Source organism: Melanotaenia boesemani, chromosome 4 (assembly GCF_017639745.1).
Source record: "Melanotaenia boesemani isolate fMelBoe1 chromosome 4, fMelBoe1.pri, whole genome shotgun sequence".
NCBI classification, from domain to species: Eukaryota; Metazoa; Chordata; class Actinopteri; order Atheriniformes; family Melanotaeniidae; genus Melanotaenia; species Melanotaenia boesemani.
Window position 1 is genome coordinate 2519611 of NC_055685.1, and position 20594 is coordinate 2540204.

The following is a 20594-nucleotide window of genomic DNA, read 5'->3' on the forward strand; positions in this document are numbered from 1 at the left end:
AAAACACACCATCATCCAGAGAGGACTCACTGAGCCCCACAGTCAGCTGAGTGGCTGTTCTAGCATCCTGTGTGTCGGCTTATTATTTTATCTTTGTAATTTAATCTGAAACAGGTCTCCGTTCAAACTGAGACATGGGGATCAGTTGTATGAATAAAGGTTAATTCCAAACCTTCTTTCTCCTCATAGCGAAGACAGAAACACCTGACAGAGAAACGTCTGACACTCATTTCAGTTTTTTAGTGACTCAGATTCCCTTTGACAGTCAATTTAACGCTGACAAAATAATTATCTAAATAACCTCATAAACAGAAATCTTCTCCACCCAGTTAATCATCCCTCATTCACAGGAAGTCGCTGCTCCGTCAGAAGGTGTGTGTGTGTGTGTGTGTGTCGTGGTGGGGGGCACCTTGTGTGGTAAATGGTAAATGGACTTGTACTTATACAGCGCTTTTCCAGTCAGTTTGACCACTCAAAGCTTTACACTACATATCATATTCACCCAAATACACACTCTCACACCTCTATAGGCACAACAGGAGGCAACGTGGGGTTAAGTGTCTTGCCCAAGGACACTTCGACATGTAGTCATTGAAAGCCTGGAATCGATCCGCCTTCCATTCATTGAAAAACGACTGCTCTTAAGCTTCAGCCACCCGTGTCCACCTCGTACTGTGTTGATGAAGTTTAACACACTAAAATGTATAATTCCCATCATGATGGAATAGTCTGTTCCTCCCAGTTACATCCACTCATGACTGGAAAAATCCCATCAAACTGAATTGAGTTTGAAAAAGACGCAGATGACTAGCTGAGGTGAAACCGGTTGCAGGACTTCAGGTCTGAGTCCCGCGCCTACGTTTCCTCCTGTTGACGAACTGCATGTGAAGCGCTGCAGAGTTTAACTCAATGCTGATCTGCTGTAATGTTTTTGGCACAGAAAGCTTTCATTGGATAACCCCATAAACGGATTAGACTCCTCAACTGCAGTTTGATATGATTACTCTGAAACAGCAGTTTGTTACTCCGTAATTACCAACCTCAGAGCACACACACACACACACACACATCTGCAGAACCTTAAATCTTATTTTATACATTCAGTTTTTCATTATTACTGAAATGAATTTAAAAACAGCTTTTTTACAACAGGAGGAGTCTGACAACGGAGAGGTGAAATTCAGCGTGCACACACAGACACACGCGCACACACATGCACAGCTTTTCTCATTAACGCTCGCTTAAAGGTGCAGGCAGTGATGAAGGCAGTGACCTCCCTGCAACAGTGCTCTCATCCTCACCTGTAGCTACACCTGTGCTCATGCAGGGGTGTGCAGCATAACATGCTCATCACTTCGGTCGTATTCAACACAGCACCTCCGTTTGTGTGAAGGTCACTATCACTGCCTAGAAATCATGAGTGAGTGAAATGAATCAGTACAGTAAAGTTTTTCAGAGTAATGCAGGTCATTGAGATCTTAAAATAAGTTACTTCCTGTCTCCAGGGGGGCGGAGCTATCATGTTGACAGCATCTGGACATGTAAATGTGGTCAGAGTTACAGAGTTTGAGTAAAATAGGAAGATATGGATATGGATTTTCTTACCAAAAGGTCCGAGTGTGTGAAGGTACATGGTACGTTTTCTAATGTTCTCTTCTCTTCTACGGGTTCTCCACAGGGTTGTCGTCTCTCTCCACTGTTATACATTCTGTACACTGACGAGTGTTAATAACAGATGTATTTTGAAGTTTGCTGACGACACAACCATCGTTGGCCTTCTTGAAGGTGGTGAGACAGCACACGGGCAGGTAGTGGAGGATTTTGTAAGCTGGTGTAAAAACTCTTTCCTCCATAAAAATGTGTCTAAAACCAGAGATATGGTCATCGATTTTAGAAAGTCTCCATCAAAGCCCCGTCTGCTTTTATCAAAGCAGCTGCCATCGAGAAGGTAGACAGATATAAATATTTGGGTGCGGTTCTTGACAATAAATTAAGGTTTGAGTCTCACATTGACGTCACCTCAGAAAAGGTTCATAAGAGGTTATTCTTTTTAATAAAAATGAGGTCTTTTAATGTTTGCGGTGAAATGTCTTTTTTATAAAAGTGTAATTGAATGAGTTTTGTCTTTTTGTATTATTGCTGGTTCGGGAGCCAAAGTCTGGCCAATAAGAGACGTTTGGGTGGTTTAGTGAGAGCTGCTGGCAAAGTTTCTGGATCCCAGCAGGAGGGCCTTTCGTCCATCTTTAACCATAATGTGAGGAAGGCTCACTGAACTGCCTGAAGCTGCCTCTCCACAATGAGTTTGTTTTACTACCTTCAGGCCGTCGCTTCAGGGCCCGTTAGGGAGGACAAAGAGACTTAAAGTGTTGTTTGACCCTACTGCTGCTCACCTACTAAATGGAAATGACCACTGAGGTGACCTAGTTGTTCTCTCTGTTAGTTTTTAGCTGTGATTGTATTTATCCTATTTAATCTCATTTATTGTTCTTGGATTGTGTGTATCTCTTTTTTGACATCTGCCATTGGTTCTGATTTTGTTTTTGATTGATTATAGTGATGTCTGTCTTCTGTCTGTGTTCTGGCTGCAAAACCAATGTCCCTCTGGGGACAATAAAGGATTTGAATTGAATCGAATTGAAAATTGATATTTTTTTCAAACTTGAAATGAAGAAAGAATCCAGTTAGAACAGAAACCTGTTCTCTGCAGTCTGTTGGCAAAACATCATGTTAGTGGAGGTTGTTTTGTTTTCACAGTTATTACAGGACACAAGCAACACTAGCTCATGTGCACATGAGAATGAGGGGAGATGAAAGCCGCCCGACTGTCACTTTACACCCGGAAAGTAGAAAAACTGAAGCTCTATGACAGAGCGGGGACGTCCTGCAGCTTTAATTTCACCTTCATCAGACGTTTATCTCAGCGGAGCAGCAATCTGAGTCACATTTATCCATTAGGAAGAAGTCCAGATAACGTTACCACCAAAACACACGGTCAGTTCATGACATCATCAGCTGCAAATATCGCTTCACTGCTGCAGAAACACAGAGAAGAAAGACCACGCTTGCAACATGTCGAATCCAACACGCTACCACGGCAAGCACACGCAAAGACTTCTAACTTTCAATTCAGACCACGCACATCAGAGAACATGGAAGAGCTGTGCAAATACAGTCGCTTAGTTCAGACAACAGTTCACACACACACACACACACCTACATCAACCCCCCCGCCCCCACCCCCAACTATACACATTGTGTGTTACAATCTAAATGAGTTTCAGAGGTCAGGAGGTCCACAGCCAAGCAAACAAAGACAGAGTTAGGACAGCAGTGTTGGTGTGTGTGTGTGTGTGTGTGTGTCTGCATGTTCGGGATTTTTGTTATGTCATATGATTTTCACATGAAGACGAGCTGCTCACAGTTTGATGGACAAAAGAAGCGATTCTCAGACAGCAGAGCATAAAGGAGAGATGCTTGTATCAAGACAATTCCCCAAAACACACACACACACACACACACACACACACACACACACACACACACACACACACACACACACATAGCACACATACACACACAGGACCCAGGAGGGCTTTAACAACCAGTCATAAATATTTCTCTTTTTACAAATCAAAGGTGCAGAGAGCTCTTTCAGCTTGCCTGTGCATGTGTGTGTGTGTGTGTGTGTGTGTGTGTGTGTGTTTAATATTGACACAGCAGCCTTGGAGCCTCCTCACATTAATATTACAAGATGTTATCACTAATATGCAGGAATGTTCTCTTAGTTTGCTCCACCTAAACCACACACACACACACACACACACACACACACAGGAAGTCTTCCCCTCTGCTATTTTACAGCCGTGTCTATCTTTAAACTGCCCTGTCTGTTCATTTTGTCCTCAGATTAAAGGTGGAACAGTCCAAAGAGCTGCTGATACGCAGCGACACACCTCAGTTCACAAAATGTTCACGACTCATTAACCACATCCAAAACACACAGATGAACTCTGAAGCACTGAGTTCCTGAGACGGCCGTCCTTCTGTGGCGCTTCCCGCTGTATTTTTTCATCTTCATTCCACTGGAGGTTTCCCTGACAACACCCTGCACCGGACTTCATTCAGTTCAGTCACTTTTTCATGTGCTAATGTGCTACCAGCTAGTTCCAGCAGGCATCTTCTAAAACATGAAGAACAACATCACCCAGATTCGTACAGTTTATCTGCAAGCAATCACAACACAGAAACATTCAGTTCTGCAATTCTGCATGTCTTTGTAATTTTGTCCAATCACAGCAGTCCTTCACGTTACCTGATGTACACACATCATCACCTTTACTTCCTGTTTCTGATTCTTAGAAATATCGATGGAAGCTATACAATCTGTCTAACCCAAAGAAGAAGAGAAACGTGAAGCATCTGCTGACTAAACCATCACCAGGGACCAGAGTTTACTTATTAGAGAAACATTTTGAAAAAATGAACATTTACGTCTAGTTTCACTGCACCATGCTGTTTACTTTCAATTGAGTAAGCTGGGCAACACCCAACTCAGTCCTTTTTGTTCTTTATTATAGCCGTTTATCTTTAGCCTTGCAGTCACATGACCACACACATAAACCATGGCGGCACAAATGCTCACACCTATCAGACGGAACGAAAAATATCAGGAGAATCTGTTTCTGATGCTAAAACTGAGGGCGATGAACTCATCTGGCCTCAAATCCAGTCTTTCATTTTCACTTCCAGTGAAAAAGAAAAAGAACAAGAACAACAACAGTAATACTAATAATAAACAAACTAACATCTCAGCAATAAAAACTTATCATCATGCTTTAGTTGTTTAATAAAACCCACTGAAAAGTCAGGAAATTTTGGGCGTAACAATCACAAAAATGCCATGAAATCCCGGAGAGACTGATTTACCCTGGACTAAGGGAAGAGTGTGTTGCTACATGGATGTTATCCAGTTAGCTCGGGTCGTTCTACATAATTCTCCAAATTGAGAGCATCCTGACTGTTCTCTGCTGCAGGTCACACAACAACAGCCCTGAAACTAATAAATGGAAATTTCACCACTAATGTGATTTTTACTTCTGAAGTTAAAAAATTCCTGCCAAGCATGAGTTCATTTTCTGCTGAAGCCACAAGATCTTCACACATTCTGAAACATGAAGCTTTAACCAGCACTCAGTGAGCCCAGCTTAGTCCAGAACCAGGGGGGACCACCAAACATATCCCCACCCAGAACTTCCATCCAAAACCTTTCAACCTCAGAAATTAACGCAAAACATCCCAGTAATCCCCCCTTAATTACGACACCTTGTGTGTTTTTTTAAAGGGTATTTTTCTTCTATATGATTCACAAGTTTGTCCTTGTGGTTCTGATCTCGTATGCTGATTTATCCGGGCTTCAGCGCCCCACAATGCAGCACAGTGCTTTCATTGTTTTGGCACCAGCAGATAAAATACACAAACTCTAAAAGGCTTCAATGATAATTAGCTAGAGACCATGTGTGTCTTTGGCTTCTCTTCATGAACCTTTTTAACTAAGGAAGCAAAATAAAACATGCATGTTTTTTTCATTCTTTGCTGGTGAGTTGGTGGAGAGAGCAGCTTTGTTTTCTCTGCAGTCGATGAAATATAGTTCTATGCACAATTCAACACCAAACTGCTGCCAAAGGTGTGAATCAGTCACCTGAAAAAATTTCATGTCCACATAGGTTTTGAGAAAAACACAAGTGCAAAGCCCCACCCACTTTCTGGAACGACAGATTTCTGAGGAATATGTTCTTCTGTTCCTGACCCTAACATCCACTGTTCCGGGTTTCAGCTGCTCAATGCACAACACAGAGGTCTCATTGTTGTGTCAAATTCTGCAACACTTACAGATGAAATCTCTAAATTGCATTAGCCTGTCATGTCAATTAACCAGAGAGGAACATGTTTCAAGCAGCGACGCCAGTAAAGCATGCAAAATAAGTCATAATTAGAGTCACATCATACAAAAAATAAATAAATAATTTACATGCTTGGAGATGTTTAATGTTTCTGCTGATGTCACATATGCTCCAACATTCATTTAAAATGCAGAAATGTGCACGTTTATGTTCAATAAAAATCTGCACTTGTGTTTCAGAAGAACTCGAATATTCTAAAGAAACACCAACCAAAAGGAAATATATGGGAAGAAAAAGCACCTGCCTACGCCTCAATTAAGTCTGAGAGAAAAGTATCTATAGCTGCCGCTGCAACACACTCTGCATATGTGTGTGTGTGTGTGTTAATGTGGACGTGCACACAATTGTTCTGAGGGTGGGTGTCAGCAAAGCTACTGCAGTAAAAAGTTGTTGAATATAATGGTCATTTGGCAGAAATGTAAAGGAATAAAAATGAAGAACGCTTCTAAAAAAAAAAAAAAAAAATGGAGGCGTGGAGTTAAAGGAAAGGACATAAAACCAAAACACATTGAAGGTAATATTTATCACAATACATGGAAAAAACTGCAGGAGAGGGGATGAAAATGCAAAAAGGAGAAGAAGCAAAAGAAATAATGAGGGTGGAGACGAAGGACCGAAGATGTTGGAAGACGGGGGGAAAAAGCAAGAGAGGTAAAAGGACAGGACAAAAAGATGAAGAAAAGAGGAGCAGGACGTGGAAGAGAAGAGGTGGAGAGAATGACATACAAAACACCCATTTTCTTTGATTTTGAGTGATGATGATGATGATGCTCAGAGTGTGTGTTTATATGGCCTCTAACTGAGGAAGACTTGGTGGCTTCCAGCTCTGCCAGCCGACCTGGATCTCACACAGCACAGCTGGACCTGTCACCTCCACTTATCCTGCAGTCCACATGGACAGTAACTCTGTGCGTGTGTGTGTGTGTGTGTGTGTGTGTGTGTGTTCAGTACAGTGCTGGGTAAAAGCCAGCTGGAAAAGCTTGTGAGCATTAAGGTGCATCAAATTAAATTTTACTGTCCCGCTGCACTCTGTAACCGTAAATTATCCGCTGGGGTTGCCAGGTTTGATGTCCGGCTGCAGCTGGAGGAGAAACTAAGGTGGAGTCCAGGAACATATCAGAAGCACAGTTTTGGGTTTACAAATCATAGTTTGGTTTCTATATTATCTATTAGTTGCAGCTTTTTTTAAAGGGGCATTGTGTAAGAATTATTTTCATCTAATGTTGGAATCGTGTATGGCATTCTGACGTGTAGCGCATTCGTCTCACTTTCTCAAACGTGTTGCAAACGGTAGCCGTCATGTCTCAAAAAGCCTCGACAACACAGATGAAAGCATGTCGTCCCACAGTTAAAAGTGTTCATTCTGTTAAGAACTCACTTCTGAAGTTGATCGTTAATTCACAACAACACAGTTCACCTACTTTTACTACACCTACAATTTACTTCACAACACCAACTACTGGACTTCACAATACCAGCATACATGTGTGACCATCATTAAACGTACAGAATTAACCAGTAACACAGTTACTGTATTTCAAACTTAACAGACTCAGGTAAAGAAGTTCCCTCTGGATCATAACTGGTCAGGGGGAAAACATCTGGTGGAGGAAATTCACCGTTAGAACTGGTTCCTCTGTGTTTATAAGGAAGAATGGTTCTCACAGGGAGAACGTATCCCGACGGGGAAACTGGCCTCGACACAGCCCCGGCTTTTTGTCCCAGTAAAAGCAGCTTATAAGCCTCCCACCAGCTTTTAGTCTGGCTTTACTGCGACTGTAAAGGCCCCTGAAACCACGTAAACATACAGTTCTGTACCAACCAGGCTGGTGTATTTTTGCAGAAAGTACTGTTATGCTGCCCATGGTAGCCATGGTAACAAGCAGCACTGTCTAACAAAACTGAATGAAAAAAAGTTAGCTTTGGGCTCATTCAGGCAGAACCGTTGGCTTACTTGTTGAGGAAAACCTACTTCAGCATCTCTTTTAAAAGGTCATAATTCACCAATGATAACACAGATACATGCAGACATCGATTTAGGCCAATAAACAACAGAAAATTGTTACACGATTTAAATCATTTTCATTTTTAATCTGTCATTTAAATCTTTTTCAGTTATGTTAACTGTACGCACCCTTGAGCATTATTACATTATTAACAATGTCTCAGGAACAGTAGTTTTTAACTCTGTGGGGTAAATGTGATGGATAGCTACCCTTCAGCTGATCTACGGAAGTTTTCCAAGCATTTCTATCCCGTCCAGGAGGTTTACAATCCAGCCACTAAATGTAGTTTTATTCAGAGACTCTATCTGGTAAATCCACAATGATCCATGATAACAGCATTATTTATCACATTTCACCATAAAAACATCACCATCACTACTATGTTGCTAAGAGACCTCTATTTAGACCTGGACATGATGATGAAGCCACTTCCTGTCAGACTTTCCACCAATCAGAGAGCTTGGATTGACGGTAACGTCCAATCAGGAGCAGCCAAAGATCAACCAGTGAGCAGAAAGTTCTATGTGTGTGTGAAAAGAAGAAAAATAATGCTCCTCTATGGCTGGAATAAAGCCAAGAAGACGTTTCTGATGCACGGTGGCGCCACAAAGCAGCTGAGCTGGAGTTGGTTTAGTGAGTAGCAGGAATAACTGGAGTTGGCCTCATAATCTGACAGCTGAGGCCGTCCTGAATAAATAATGTCTGTGCATGTTGAGTGGAAATTAAAGGGTTGAACTTCCACATGTTTTTTTTAGTTTCAAAGGTGAAAGCATTCTCGGTTGCTACTCTGCATTTGATTAAGTGCTATATAAACAAAGGTAAGTTGAATTTTTCATGAAATTTAAATTTATGTTTTTTAAATTAATAACGGAAGATGACAACAAATATTACAGATTTATTTATTTATTTAATGCAGTAAATTATTAAAAGAAATCAGGCCTGACCATAGACAGACACACAACACATCTTCAGAGACAGTACTATCACACAATGCATGTATTCAATAGAGTCCACAATATATACTGTATATGGTTAACCACATATATAACCATATATATCTGAGATATACATGGTATATATGTGGTTATCCAGTGTGTGACATGGGACTGGGGTAGTGGGGTTGGAGGGTCTGGCGAGTAACCTTCTGTTTGCCTTAAAGACAGATCCACACTAGTTTCCAGCAGGTATAAGAACAGCTGCACTTTGATTGGTTGATCATTGGTTGAGTAATATACCTATAAGTTCAAGTAATATTTAAAGTATTTCTCTCCTCTCTGACATAAAGAACTTTTCCTGTTTGTACTAGCAATAATAATATCTTGTATAATCTTTAAAGGCTGTAAAGAGAGTTTTCTTTGTGACATTGGAAAGAGCTCAGAGGTGTGATTTAAGGGTTTCCAGACACTCAAGAATCCCGTATTTCACACACTTCTTATAACTAAAGTATCCTGTTAGTGATATTTGTTGTTAAGCATTTCCTGGATACACCCCCATTGTGCTGAAAACATAGTTTCTCCATGTTTATAATAATAAAGATCATGTCTACATATTTGTGGTTCCTGAACGTTGATGACTAACGTAAAGCTTCTTCAAATCAAACCCTTTAATAACTCATCATACCATGTCTATTTGTCTGGAAAAGCTACGCTGACTGACTGTAGGATGTTTTCTTTCTCCACAAAGCGTTAACTTTAAATGTGACATTTTTGTATTTGTGCAGCAGGAAAACTAAAGCTGCACTTTAACACACAGACTGATGATAAGTCTGCAAAACATTTATCCTCCTTAAATCACCTGCTGTTCGTTGTACCTGAACACGATGAAATATTGATGCAGAAATCAAACAATCCAAAGGAAAACAACAAATGTGTCTGATGCTGAGGTGTGAAAATGGACGTAAAACATTCAGAAAGGAAAGCTGCAGCAGACGTTGAACATGACGACATATTCTCAGGAGATACTTTGGATTTAAAATCACAGTTTAACAGAACATCAGTAAATGAGTGTTTAGTGGATTATTTCTGTGTTGTAACAGCTGAGTGTGTGGGATGCCAAAGAGCTGATTCTGCTACTGAATCCTGTTTTAAGCGCCTGGTATCCCGGGTGCCTGATTAGCAGCACCTGTGAACATGGTCCTGCTTCTGTAGGTGTCATACTCAACTCTGCTGCTCATCCCACAAATGCATTTTCCTTGCAAATATGGCTCCATTTAAAAGGAAAAGAAAGATATGTGCATCCTATCCTACTTAACGTGGATTATGTTCTCCCAGCACATGTTGTTTTATTGGTTATTTATATCGGTGGAATAGCCAATATACAATGTTTAATTTTGAAGCCAATATCAGCTGATAATAATGTGCATATCTTCCAAAAAGCATTGTTACAACAAAGAAATAATCCACCAAACACTCATTTCTGTGTTACATTTATTTACTGCAAATATTGGTGAGCTAAAGTTGTAAGTGGAGACAGCAGCACAAGCGATGTGCTGCACCAATACCATCACAATCCATACAGCAAAGACACGGTTAGGGTCAGTTCTGTAGAGAAACACAGATTCAGGGGGATGATCTAGACCAGCCATACTCATCTCATGGCCAAATCTGGCCCGTGAGGGACTGCTGACTGGCCTTTGATCAAGTTGGAAATGTTCAATAATTCCTCCTAGCTTTCACACGAGGAATTGGATGTAAATGGAGTCCTCCTCATCACTAGTTTAGATGACCTTTTATGATTGGGGCCATGAAGGCAGTGAACATTTTGCACGGTTCAGAAATCACTACCGGTCTGTGCAGCAAAAGGTGCGTCTGCCTGGGTGAAAAATCTTAGTAAGCGAAGAACAGTTGACATTGAAAACAGTCAGTTTAATAACAGACAGGTGAGTTTGCCTTCGTATTGCCGTCTCTGTTGATGCCAAACTGTTGTGTTAAATTTGCTAAATGACAGTTGCTGTATGCAAAGCTGCTAATATTAAACACTATTACGTGGTTGGTAGCACAGCACGAAAAGACAAGATTCAGAGCTGACTTATTCAACCACATCAACAATCTTAATGGCTACAACTACTGCTGCTGATAAGCCACCGTTACCTCGCTTCAAATGACTGCAGCAAGAGCGAGAAGCTCAATATTCAGGCCTACTGCAGAACAATGTTAGATGGGCTGAGTGGGGGGAGAGTTCTGCAGGCATCTTTGCACTATGCAAAGAAATTCGCTCCATTTCTTTCCAGTCAAAAAACAAAGAAAGCAGAGGAGTTGACTCAGGAATCTGTGGCTCTGGTTGCATTAATATAACGAGCCACTTGAACAAGCCTAACCTGCAGCTCCAAGGTGGGGATGCAAATGTGGGTGAGCTCTTTGAAGAAGTGAGGGCTTTTAAGACATCGTTGGGTGGACACAGAGGGAAAACAACTTCACTCCCCTACTCTGCTTGGTGTTCCTACAAATAGGACGGTGCGGTCACGCATGGTAGCATTGCTGAAAAAAACTTGTCTGAAAAAACTTCAAATTCCCACAGCAACCTGTCACCGGGTCCAGCAGAGTCTCAGTCAGTGGGAACTGTGGTTAACAGCCAGTCATGGATGGAAAACAAGCACAGTGAAACTGGTGGGACTGTGGTCATTCTGACCAGAACTAATAGAACCAATCTGAACGTACAAATCAGAGCCACACCGGGTTACACCCACACACACATACACACGATCCAGACTTACTGGGGCACCAAATATGTAATAATCCTTTGTTGAAAATAATCCCCAGTTCGACCTTTGTTTGAGCAATATTTGCTAAAACTGTGGAGGCCAGCTGTTTTGGTGGTGGGGAGGTGAGGGGAAGAAGAGATTAGCAATCCTTTAAAAAATCTAAATATCTGTCCTTGTACAGATTATTGGTCTTGGGGGGTTAAAAGGTCAGAACAGACTGAGGGAACAATTTGATCATTACAGGAAAATTACTTTTTGAATTTAAAACTATTAGAAATCAGCAGACTAAACCTTTAGAAAAAGGTTTATTTGTAAACAGCTGCTCCCTCTGGGACATATAAATGTTAAATCTGTCCACATGCCGGCTTTTACACCAGTTACTAAACCTTTTATTTTCATAAGTTTCCAGAGCTGGTTTGGCCATCTTCAGATGATTGTTTTCTTCATCAAGGCAATAAAGGAATAAACAACCACTGTTCCCCTTAGTTCATATAGATAGTTTCCTCCTCATTCCCAGCAGCAGCTTCCAGAGGCCGACATGCTCTTTGCTCCAGATTTTCAACCAAATAAATGTAAAAACCTCAGCTATAAACGGACTGAAAAAGTGAATAGGCCGAGGATTTTTCATGTCAGGAAGGCTGCTTGAATAAACAAACTGCTCGATGGTTTTTGGTTAACTGCAGGTTTACCATGATAATATGCTAACATGCTAGCTGGAGGCTCACTCTTAAAATCTCCAAAGCACGCAGATGATGTTTTCCGAGGCTGAATATTCTCAGAGAGCAAAGCTAAATATCCCTAAGCAGGTTGTGAGCAGCTGTTAGAGCTACCAGCAGGTTTATAGCTGAAGAAGAACTCCATACAACCATCTGCAACATCCAGCCAACACCACCCTGTGTCACCATACACGCAGAGGGTGGGCCGTACCACAAGCTTAAGCCCCCAACGTGTTGTTTGGAGGAACGACAATGTGGTCAGTCTTTCTGAGGCGATGTGAGTCAGACCCTAACACCCCCTGTGGCATCAGAAGCCATCACTGAGCACGATCCTCTGCTCTGTTCATCTTACAATGACTGCTGTGTATTTTTACCAACACTGACGTCGCCTGTTGGCTGAAGCAGACCGATGCTGAGTCTGAAAATCACTACGTCCGCCATGCAGACTGAACCAGAACGATGACCAGAAAAGAAAAGTGGCACTGACGAGAAAGGCTTGTGCCCGGTTCCTCATCAGGTGGATGGGAGATCAAACATGTGGCCCCTGTGCTTTACAGCAAGTCCACAAGGTTCCCATGGTAACCTTCATTTGGCACCAACTGTTTGTTACAAACATGGCCGCCATCGATGCTTCCTCCTCTCTGAACATCATCTTCTAAATCTCTCCTGTTAATGATTCCCTGCTTGGTTTAGTTCTTTGTAGGACTTTGTAGGACCCTGAGTTCCTGGGTCAGACCCTGCAGGTGACACTTCCTCTGACATGGTGAGATTCCCTCTTTGCTTGTTGGGAAATCAGTTTCTCATCAGGTGGTTCTGGATCCATTAAATCTGGATATTTAACCAGGCAATCATGAAGTTATTGATTTTTAATAACAAAGTTTTATCTGCTGCTATCTTCACGTTAAATCTGGTCAAATGTGATTCAGTACAAATGCAGTTTATCTCATAACTAGGGATGGACCGATATGAAAATATTGGCCGATACCGATATCCGATATTAATATTGTTGTTATGGCCGATAACCGATATTTACTGATGTCGATATATATATTTTGTTTTAAAAGGTTTAAGATGATCAAATTCTGTACAAAGTGAAAATAAGGCAAACATTAGGGGTGTTAGCTTCCCACCATTGTTTGTGAAGTTCTGGATGGCAGTTTTTCGGTTGACATATCAAATTTGTGGTGCTGAATGAGTTGACACGGCATCCTCCTCGCATTACTTCGACCTTGTAGATATTGCATACTGCTTTTTGAGTACCTTCTTTTTACACCGTGAAAAATTACCACACAGCTGAAATTGCTTCTTGCTTCAGTTACATCCCACAATGTAGTGCTGCATCGCTGTCACAAGTCCAAACATGGCTGCATGGCCAAACCTCCCGACACACATATACAGACAGCAGTTATACGAAACTAAATATTGGCTGTTAATATCGGCCCAGTTTTGCTTATTGGACCGATACGATATGTTAAAAAATGACTAACATCGGCCGATACCTAATTAATGCCGATATATCGTGCATCCCTACTCATAACTAAACTACAGATGTTGAATCTGATGCTGCTCTCTGTTGCCACGGGGGTTTTGTCAGAAAAGATGGAGCATGGGGAGGATTTTAAACTTTTTAATTTTTAAAATTGAAACTTTTTTTTTTTTTTTTGCTCAACTTTTGTCCTCTTCATTTTGAGAGGATTGGCCCTTTGGGAAATAAATGGTTATTAATTAAATAAGTTAATGAAAAAAATGAATCATTATTGTTAAATTTAAAATGAAAACTCAAGTATAATAAATAAGACTTATTATTTGTTATTAAAATATTTGATTGTCTGGTGATAGTGTGGATTGAAGGGTCTTCTGACTATTTTTGTCTCCTCTTTCTTCTTTCCTTTTTGCTTCTTTTCGCTGTCCTCCTTTTTCTGTCCTCCAGTCAGGTCTAGCAAGATTACATAGATTACAAATTTAAAGTAAATAAGTAACAGTGTATAAATAAATAAATAAATCATATTATCAAGAGGAGCCTTATATCCATAAACCTCCTCTTATAATGTAAATTTGTTCGGCAGCCAGACCATCATTCTGCCGTCACCATGCTGGACAAGTTTAAAAATAAATAAATGAATTAGATTTATCCATTTTTACAAGGTTTGTGAATAAATTATTAAATTAAAGTGTATGTTCTAATGTTTATTGAATAAATAAATATACTTATGAAAAATAAAAGTCCTAATTTAAAGCTAAACGCAGCAGGTTTTATTACCATTCTTTATTACTACTATTTATTACTGAACATCTTTTTCTTTGTTAACACCTTGATGCCTCTTCTGGCCTTTGTTAATTTTACTTCTTTTTCACAAACTAATGTATTTTATTTATTTACTTTTATGCACTATTATTTATGTAATTAATGTAAAATTTTTATCTTTATTTATTGTTAATAATTTATTCAACATTCGATTGTACTGTATTTTATTTTGTTGTTTTCTTCCGTATTTTTCATATTTATTTTGTTTTTATAAATGTAAATAGATTCAGACATTTATGGGTATATATTTTCACCAAAATCTCATTTGTTATATCTTCTCTAGTCTATTTTCCTTGCATACTGAGTTAAAATCTGATTTCATGGTGCTTCATGTACACTGAATGCAGCTCACCGGAGATAAAACAAAACAAAAAAAAAGGCCTGAATACATCGGGGAGGCCCAGGTTTCTCTGTGTGTGACTCAGCAGACGTTTTACCTCCATGAACCATCTCGTGTCCAAATCCTGATGAAGTCTCTTTCAGTCTTTGAATTGCAAATAATTGCCTTTTGTTTCCACATCATTTGTTGTGCAAACCTCGTCTGTCAGGCGTCCTCCCTCGTCCAACCCTCCCCGTCTCTCCCATCTGGCTCACTCGCTTTGAAGGACTGCGTTTCCCAGGGTGCATCTGTACGCCAACAGAGTATTTTAAACACACACACACACACACACACCAGCCCTCTCACCTGGACATCCTGCTGCATTTTTGTCTCAACTAGAAAACGCTGCTGTAATCATATTTATGATGTTTTATGTCTGACTGTGTTTCTGATCAGCAGCTGATTTATTCTTCACCTGCTCACTCTGTAGAAATCAGTCATTCCTCTTGAAACACAGGTAACCTGCAGCTTTTCCCTCAATGATTCAGACCACTCAGTCGCCCACAGACTGTCTCTTTAACTCTGAACCGCGACAGCTTACTGCTGCTTAGGCCCCTGTTCAGCCCCCTTATTATCTCATTAGCAGCTTCCTCTTGTTCACAAAGACTGAGGTGCTACTTAGTATTAATTATGTGTGAATGACACACTCTTTAATTTCATTAATACTTCATTCTAAATGAAGAAGAAAAGATGTCAGACTTTCCTGATTTCTATAGTAAGGAATTCCTTAAGCTTAATGGTCACAACTACCCGATTAACCCCGAGACTTAACCCCCAGCAGCTCCGAGCAGACGTGAAGAGGGAACAAAATGTCCTCACTTTCCAAAAATGTCCTCAAGTTCAAGGTCTGAGATTCCTTCTTATGAGGACTGAAGCACAAACACACACACACTTCACACACTTCTGAGCCATTAATCAAAACGAAGAAAGCAGATTGCTCAAATATGACCTTGGACACAGAAGCAGCCACCATTGAAGAACAAGAAGGAATTCACTAAAGGCGGGTCCGAGTAAACATTCCTGCCGCGTTACACCCCACACCAGCCCCCACTGTGTGTGTGTGTGTGTGTGTGTGTGTGTGTGTGTGTGTGTGTGTGCACTCCAAACACAAGCTCCAAGCCGTGCATGAGGCCACATGGCATCTGTACCAAGGAGGTCAGGTAGCTCACATAACAAAAGTAACTCACACACAAAGGAACAGTTACATAAATTTTGGGTTGTGTCCAGGACGCTGTGTACAGAGCTGAAGGAAACAGAGGACTTTGGTCGCGAGTCGGGGTGGAAGAAAGAGAAAGATGGGAAGCTGAAGTACAGGTTTAACACACCTGAACTTCCCAAGCCAAAACTTTCTTATACAAAAACTCAACCGTCAGCGAAAAAATGAAAAATGAGAGCAAGTTTCAGCCCGAACCGAAAGAGCGACGTCTTACATGATGGGATAAACAGGAAGAACTGAAGCAAGAACAGCAAATATTTTTATTTCTAATTAATCTGCTGTATCCATTAAAGCTAAAACTTTAAACAGCTTTTGTCGAGTTCAACGCTCACAAACCTGAAAAAGGAACATTTTAGAAGCAGGAATCACCTAAAACACACCTCAAACCCATATTCCATCTGACCGAAGCGTCTGGACCCTTGACAAAAAAACACAACAACATCTTAAAGATTTCCACTGAAAATGGTCCCAGACAATAATTAGCCTCCAACGTTATGTTTACGGATTCATGCGGAAGGTCTCTGGGGACGAACACAACAAAGCAGCAGCTTCATCTTTAAGATAAACAGAAAAACATCAAGCTTGTAAGAAGGCTTTTTTAGGAAGTCAGCTGCCTTCCTCTTTCAGAAATACTTTGTCCTTTAAAGTCGCCACACTTTCTCAACAGCCTGCACAAACAAGATGAAAGAGTTTGGTCTGTAGACACAAACTCATCAGGAGGATGAAAGAATACAGCCCGGCTGCTCCGATCCTCCTGCTGCGTCCCATTACTGGGTTAGTGTGTTCGAACGTGAGGCAGGACGGCGCTGGAAACGTGCACATTGCCCTGCACATGTGCACACCTTCTGTCCACTTTCACTCAGTGCCACTGGTGCTTTCTGCTCTTCCACAGATTGCAATCAACACTCCACCCCCAACCCAGAAGAGAGCAGCCTGCCTCAACCGTGGCTCCTGGCTGGCATGGATCAGCACCTATGCACACACACACACACACACACACACACATACACACGCTCGCATGCATGCACGCAACAATAACAAGTTGTATGTAGATTTATAGTGTTGGCATCCAGTCCGGTCAAACGGGTGGACCCCCCCGACACACACACACACACACACAACCAGCTCTGTGTTTTGTTTTCCTTTTCAGAACGCCCATGAAAAGAATTAGCAAGATGAGAAAGTAGCAGGCAGATCTCTCGGGGCGTCCATCTGTCCATTACTGAAATAAAAGCTGTCTGCTCAGAGAGGGAGGCGTGATGGAGGGATTTGTCGATATGATAAAACAAGGATTTGAGGCTGAGCGCAGTGGGTAATCGAGGGACTACAGACAGATAGATGGACAGATAAACAGAAGGAAAGCCGGAGGATCTGTTCGTTTGCTGACCTCCAAAACCAAAATGGATCACCAACTGACTCTTCAATTACAATCATCAATTACATATTATAGTTCAGCTATAGTTGGAGGAAACCGTACAGCTCTCTGAATTCCCCCCAAACTCATCACACTGGTTTAAACAACGTTGGGAATGTGGGACCTTTTTCACTGCTGTACCACTAAACCTGCAGCAGAGTAGTTGTGTTATTAGAGATGTCAGCTGTCAGAGCTCTGTTTGATGGTACCCTGAGTCTTCTCGTCACCTTGGTCTTTACTCCCTGTTAGCATACAGCTGCTGGGCTGAAAGCTTCAGTTAGCTGTAGCTGTACTCTCTGCTAACTCAACCAAAGACTTCAGTAGTGTTTCTGGGGACGTGTTGGAAGTAAAAAAAAAAAAAAAGCAATCTGCCACTCACATTTACACCTCTCTCCATCTCCTTCACAGTCACTGCCACAACCGCTCAGCAATCAAATTAGCTTCACTCTCTTACCTAGAATATGTGCCAAAGGAATGAGCACTTGGGGCTGTAATTGCTACCAACTAATAACAGTAACCTTTCTATGGCCCCAACTTTATAATCAGTGCAGCAGAGGACATGAAGAAGAGGTTAGATGGGTCGACAAGCTGCACTGAGATCCAAACCAAGCCCAGAGACGTCAGCCTGACCATCTTACACCCGATGTCTCCAACACAGTCAACAACATGCTGTTAATAACGAGGTTGAGAGGTGAAGGTATACCGGCTGTCGTTTTCTCTAACACTTAAAAGTGAAGCAACTTGGTTCAGACCTGCAGAAAAACAGAATATTTGAGGAAATAATTGATGTGATCTTAAGTTCTCTTCTCATCATAGTATTTAAGCTTCAAGTGTCCCACTTTCTCACAGTTTCATAGCAGATTATCCTTCAAACATGTCAATCTCTAATCTAACAGCCCCCAACACACACAAACAGTTCATTGCTGTGCTTTCTGATATTTGCATATGCTGTGATATCACTGCAATGTAACAACACGGATTGAAGCTGTACAACAGTGAGTCGATCAAACTGGAACCACACTCATCGTATCACATATCACTGAGTTAAAATCTCTGAATTATCCCAATTAAATGTTCCCAGTCTCTCTCACAGCTTACACACAGCCCCTTTTCAGACCGGCTAACTGCAGTCTTCCATAGTGGGTTACTTTCTTTTTTATTGTTTTTTTATTTTTTTTAGGGAGGGGCAAAATCCTTCTGTGCTGCTTTTAACTCAAACCCTGTGACAGCCAACCCAACAGCGCTAATCAGAGGCCATGACAATCAGTGGTGGAGACAGGACCCAATAATTTATAAGAATATACATTTAAATAAAGTTTTTCTGTTTTTCTTTTTAGTAAATCATAATTTGGGGAGAAAATTCTAATAAAAACTCCACAAGAAAATTTGAGATCTAAAACAAGCAAAACGAAGGCAGTTTAAAGGTCAGTTTCCTTCTGTTTATATCTCTCACAGATTTTTACTGATCACATCTACTGAAGGTCAGAGATTAACAGACCTTTTTATTTCCCATGACTTTCTGTCACCAAACAGGAATTAGGAATGAGGCCGTGCCACATATTATACAGCTTTTAGGGTTAAAAGGTGACAGGCTGACATCTGGACACAAACACCCGAAAACAAAAGAAGAAAAAGAGGAAGAAGTGGAGCAGCAACATCCAGACTCTGCAGCTCCCAGAAAACCCAGGTTAGGAGGAGGGCAGGGAGCCAAAGAAACCCGGAGAGGTTAGCAGATCTGAGGCGAGTAGAAGGTGGTAATCTCAGAAGAACATGAGGATGGTCAGATTTTACACAGCTAATGCGAAACACACAGATGGAGGATGGTGGAAAAGGTTGGTTGGTGAGAGAGAGGTGTGGGCTGTGGGGGAGAAAATCCAAAACAAAAGCAGAGCAGGAAGAGCTGAAGAAGCCATCAGCTCGCTCCAGCAATTAGTCCTGTAGGACCGGGTTCTGCTTTTCTAAAGATTTGTTTACACCTAAAATGTGTCTGGTGTTTGTGCGCCAGATGGAGTTTCTGCTGCATCCGTCAGCGCCGTTTCAACAAGTCCAAAGCAGCCGTGGATTTACAGCAGGCACCATGACATTTCGGAGTCGACCCCCCACCTCCTGCAGGCTGCCTTCCCCCTAAAACAGGCCCACAAAATTATTTTCACTGACATTTCCCCCAATGCAGCAATGCGCGCTCCCAAAAGCCAATTTCCAGGGCAGAGGAGGGGGGAGGAGGGTATGTCATGTTTGGGGACTGGGAGCGCGCAATCGCCCCCCCACCCACCGCGTCAAAAACTCAGTTCGGGGACGCGCAATCGGGCACGGGCCGGCCTATAGCGGGGAAGCCGATTGGCCGAAGCGCAGCTCCATCTGCGCACGTGACATGCACTGCTTACAATAAATAAACAGCGCCGAAAAATGTCTAAGAAAATCACAGATGAGGCTCCAAAACACAAACACGCACAAATAAACAACACAACGCACTCACAATCATGCGTGTGTGGGTGACATGCGCGCCAACGTGCTCGATGTGATCCCAAAAACTTGAGCTTGAAATTTTTTGGGGGGGGAATGTCCGGTGGGAGGAGGGGAGCGCGAGGCAGTGGCCGTGCGCAACGAAAAATGACAGCTCCACGGACACGCCGTGGACTTCCCGGTGACCGTCACAGACCCGGTTCCGCTCCTCACACTTTGGAGAAGCTGCGGAAAGCCGGCACAGTCCGGCCATCCGAATCGAGCCACACACACGCGCGCACACACACTATTACAAGCGAGCTTACCTACACAGTGAATGAGTTTGTGCCTCCAAGAGTCAAGTTCCTGCCGAAAGCCGCGCCTCTCTATCGTGCATTGCTGCCTTTTGCACAGACTCGCCATTTTCTATCGGCCCCTCCCGTGGGCGCGCACATA

At 41.8% G+C, this 20594-nt stretch overlaps 1 protein-coding gene across 1 annotated transcript in view; it reads right to left on the minus strand.

Annotated features, from left to right (window-relative positions):
* The window catches only part of lcor (ligand dependent nuclear receptor corepressor), an 84164-nt gene extending 63570 nt beyond the window's left edge, over positions 1-20594 (minus strand). The window contains exon 1 of the mRNA XM_041984248.1: positions 20465-20594. Coding sequence (XP_041840182.1) covers positions 20465-20561 — 97 coding nt within the window. The 5' untranslated portion in view covers positions 20562-20594. The remainder of the gene's footprint in view (positions 1-20464) is intronic.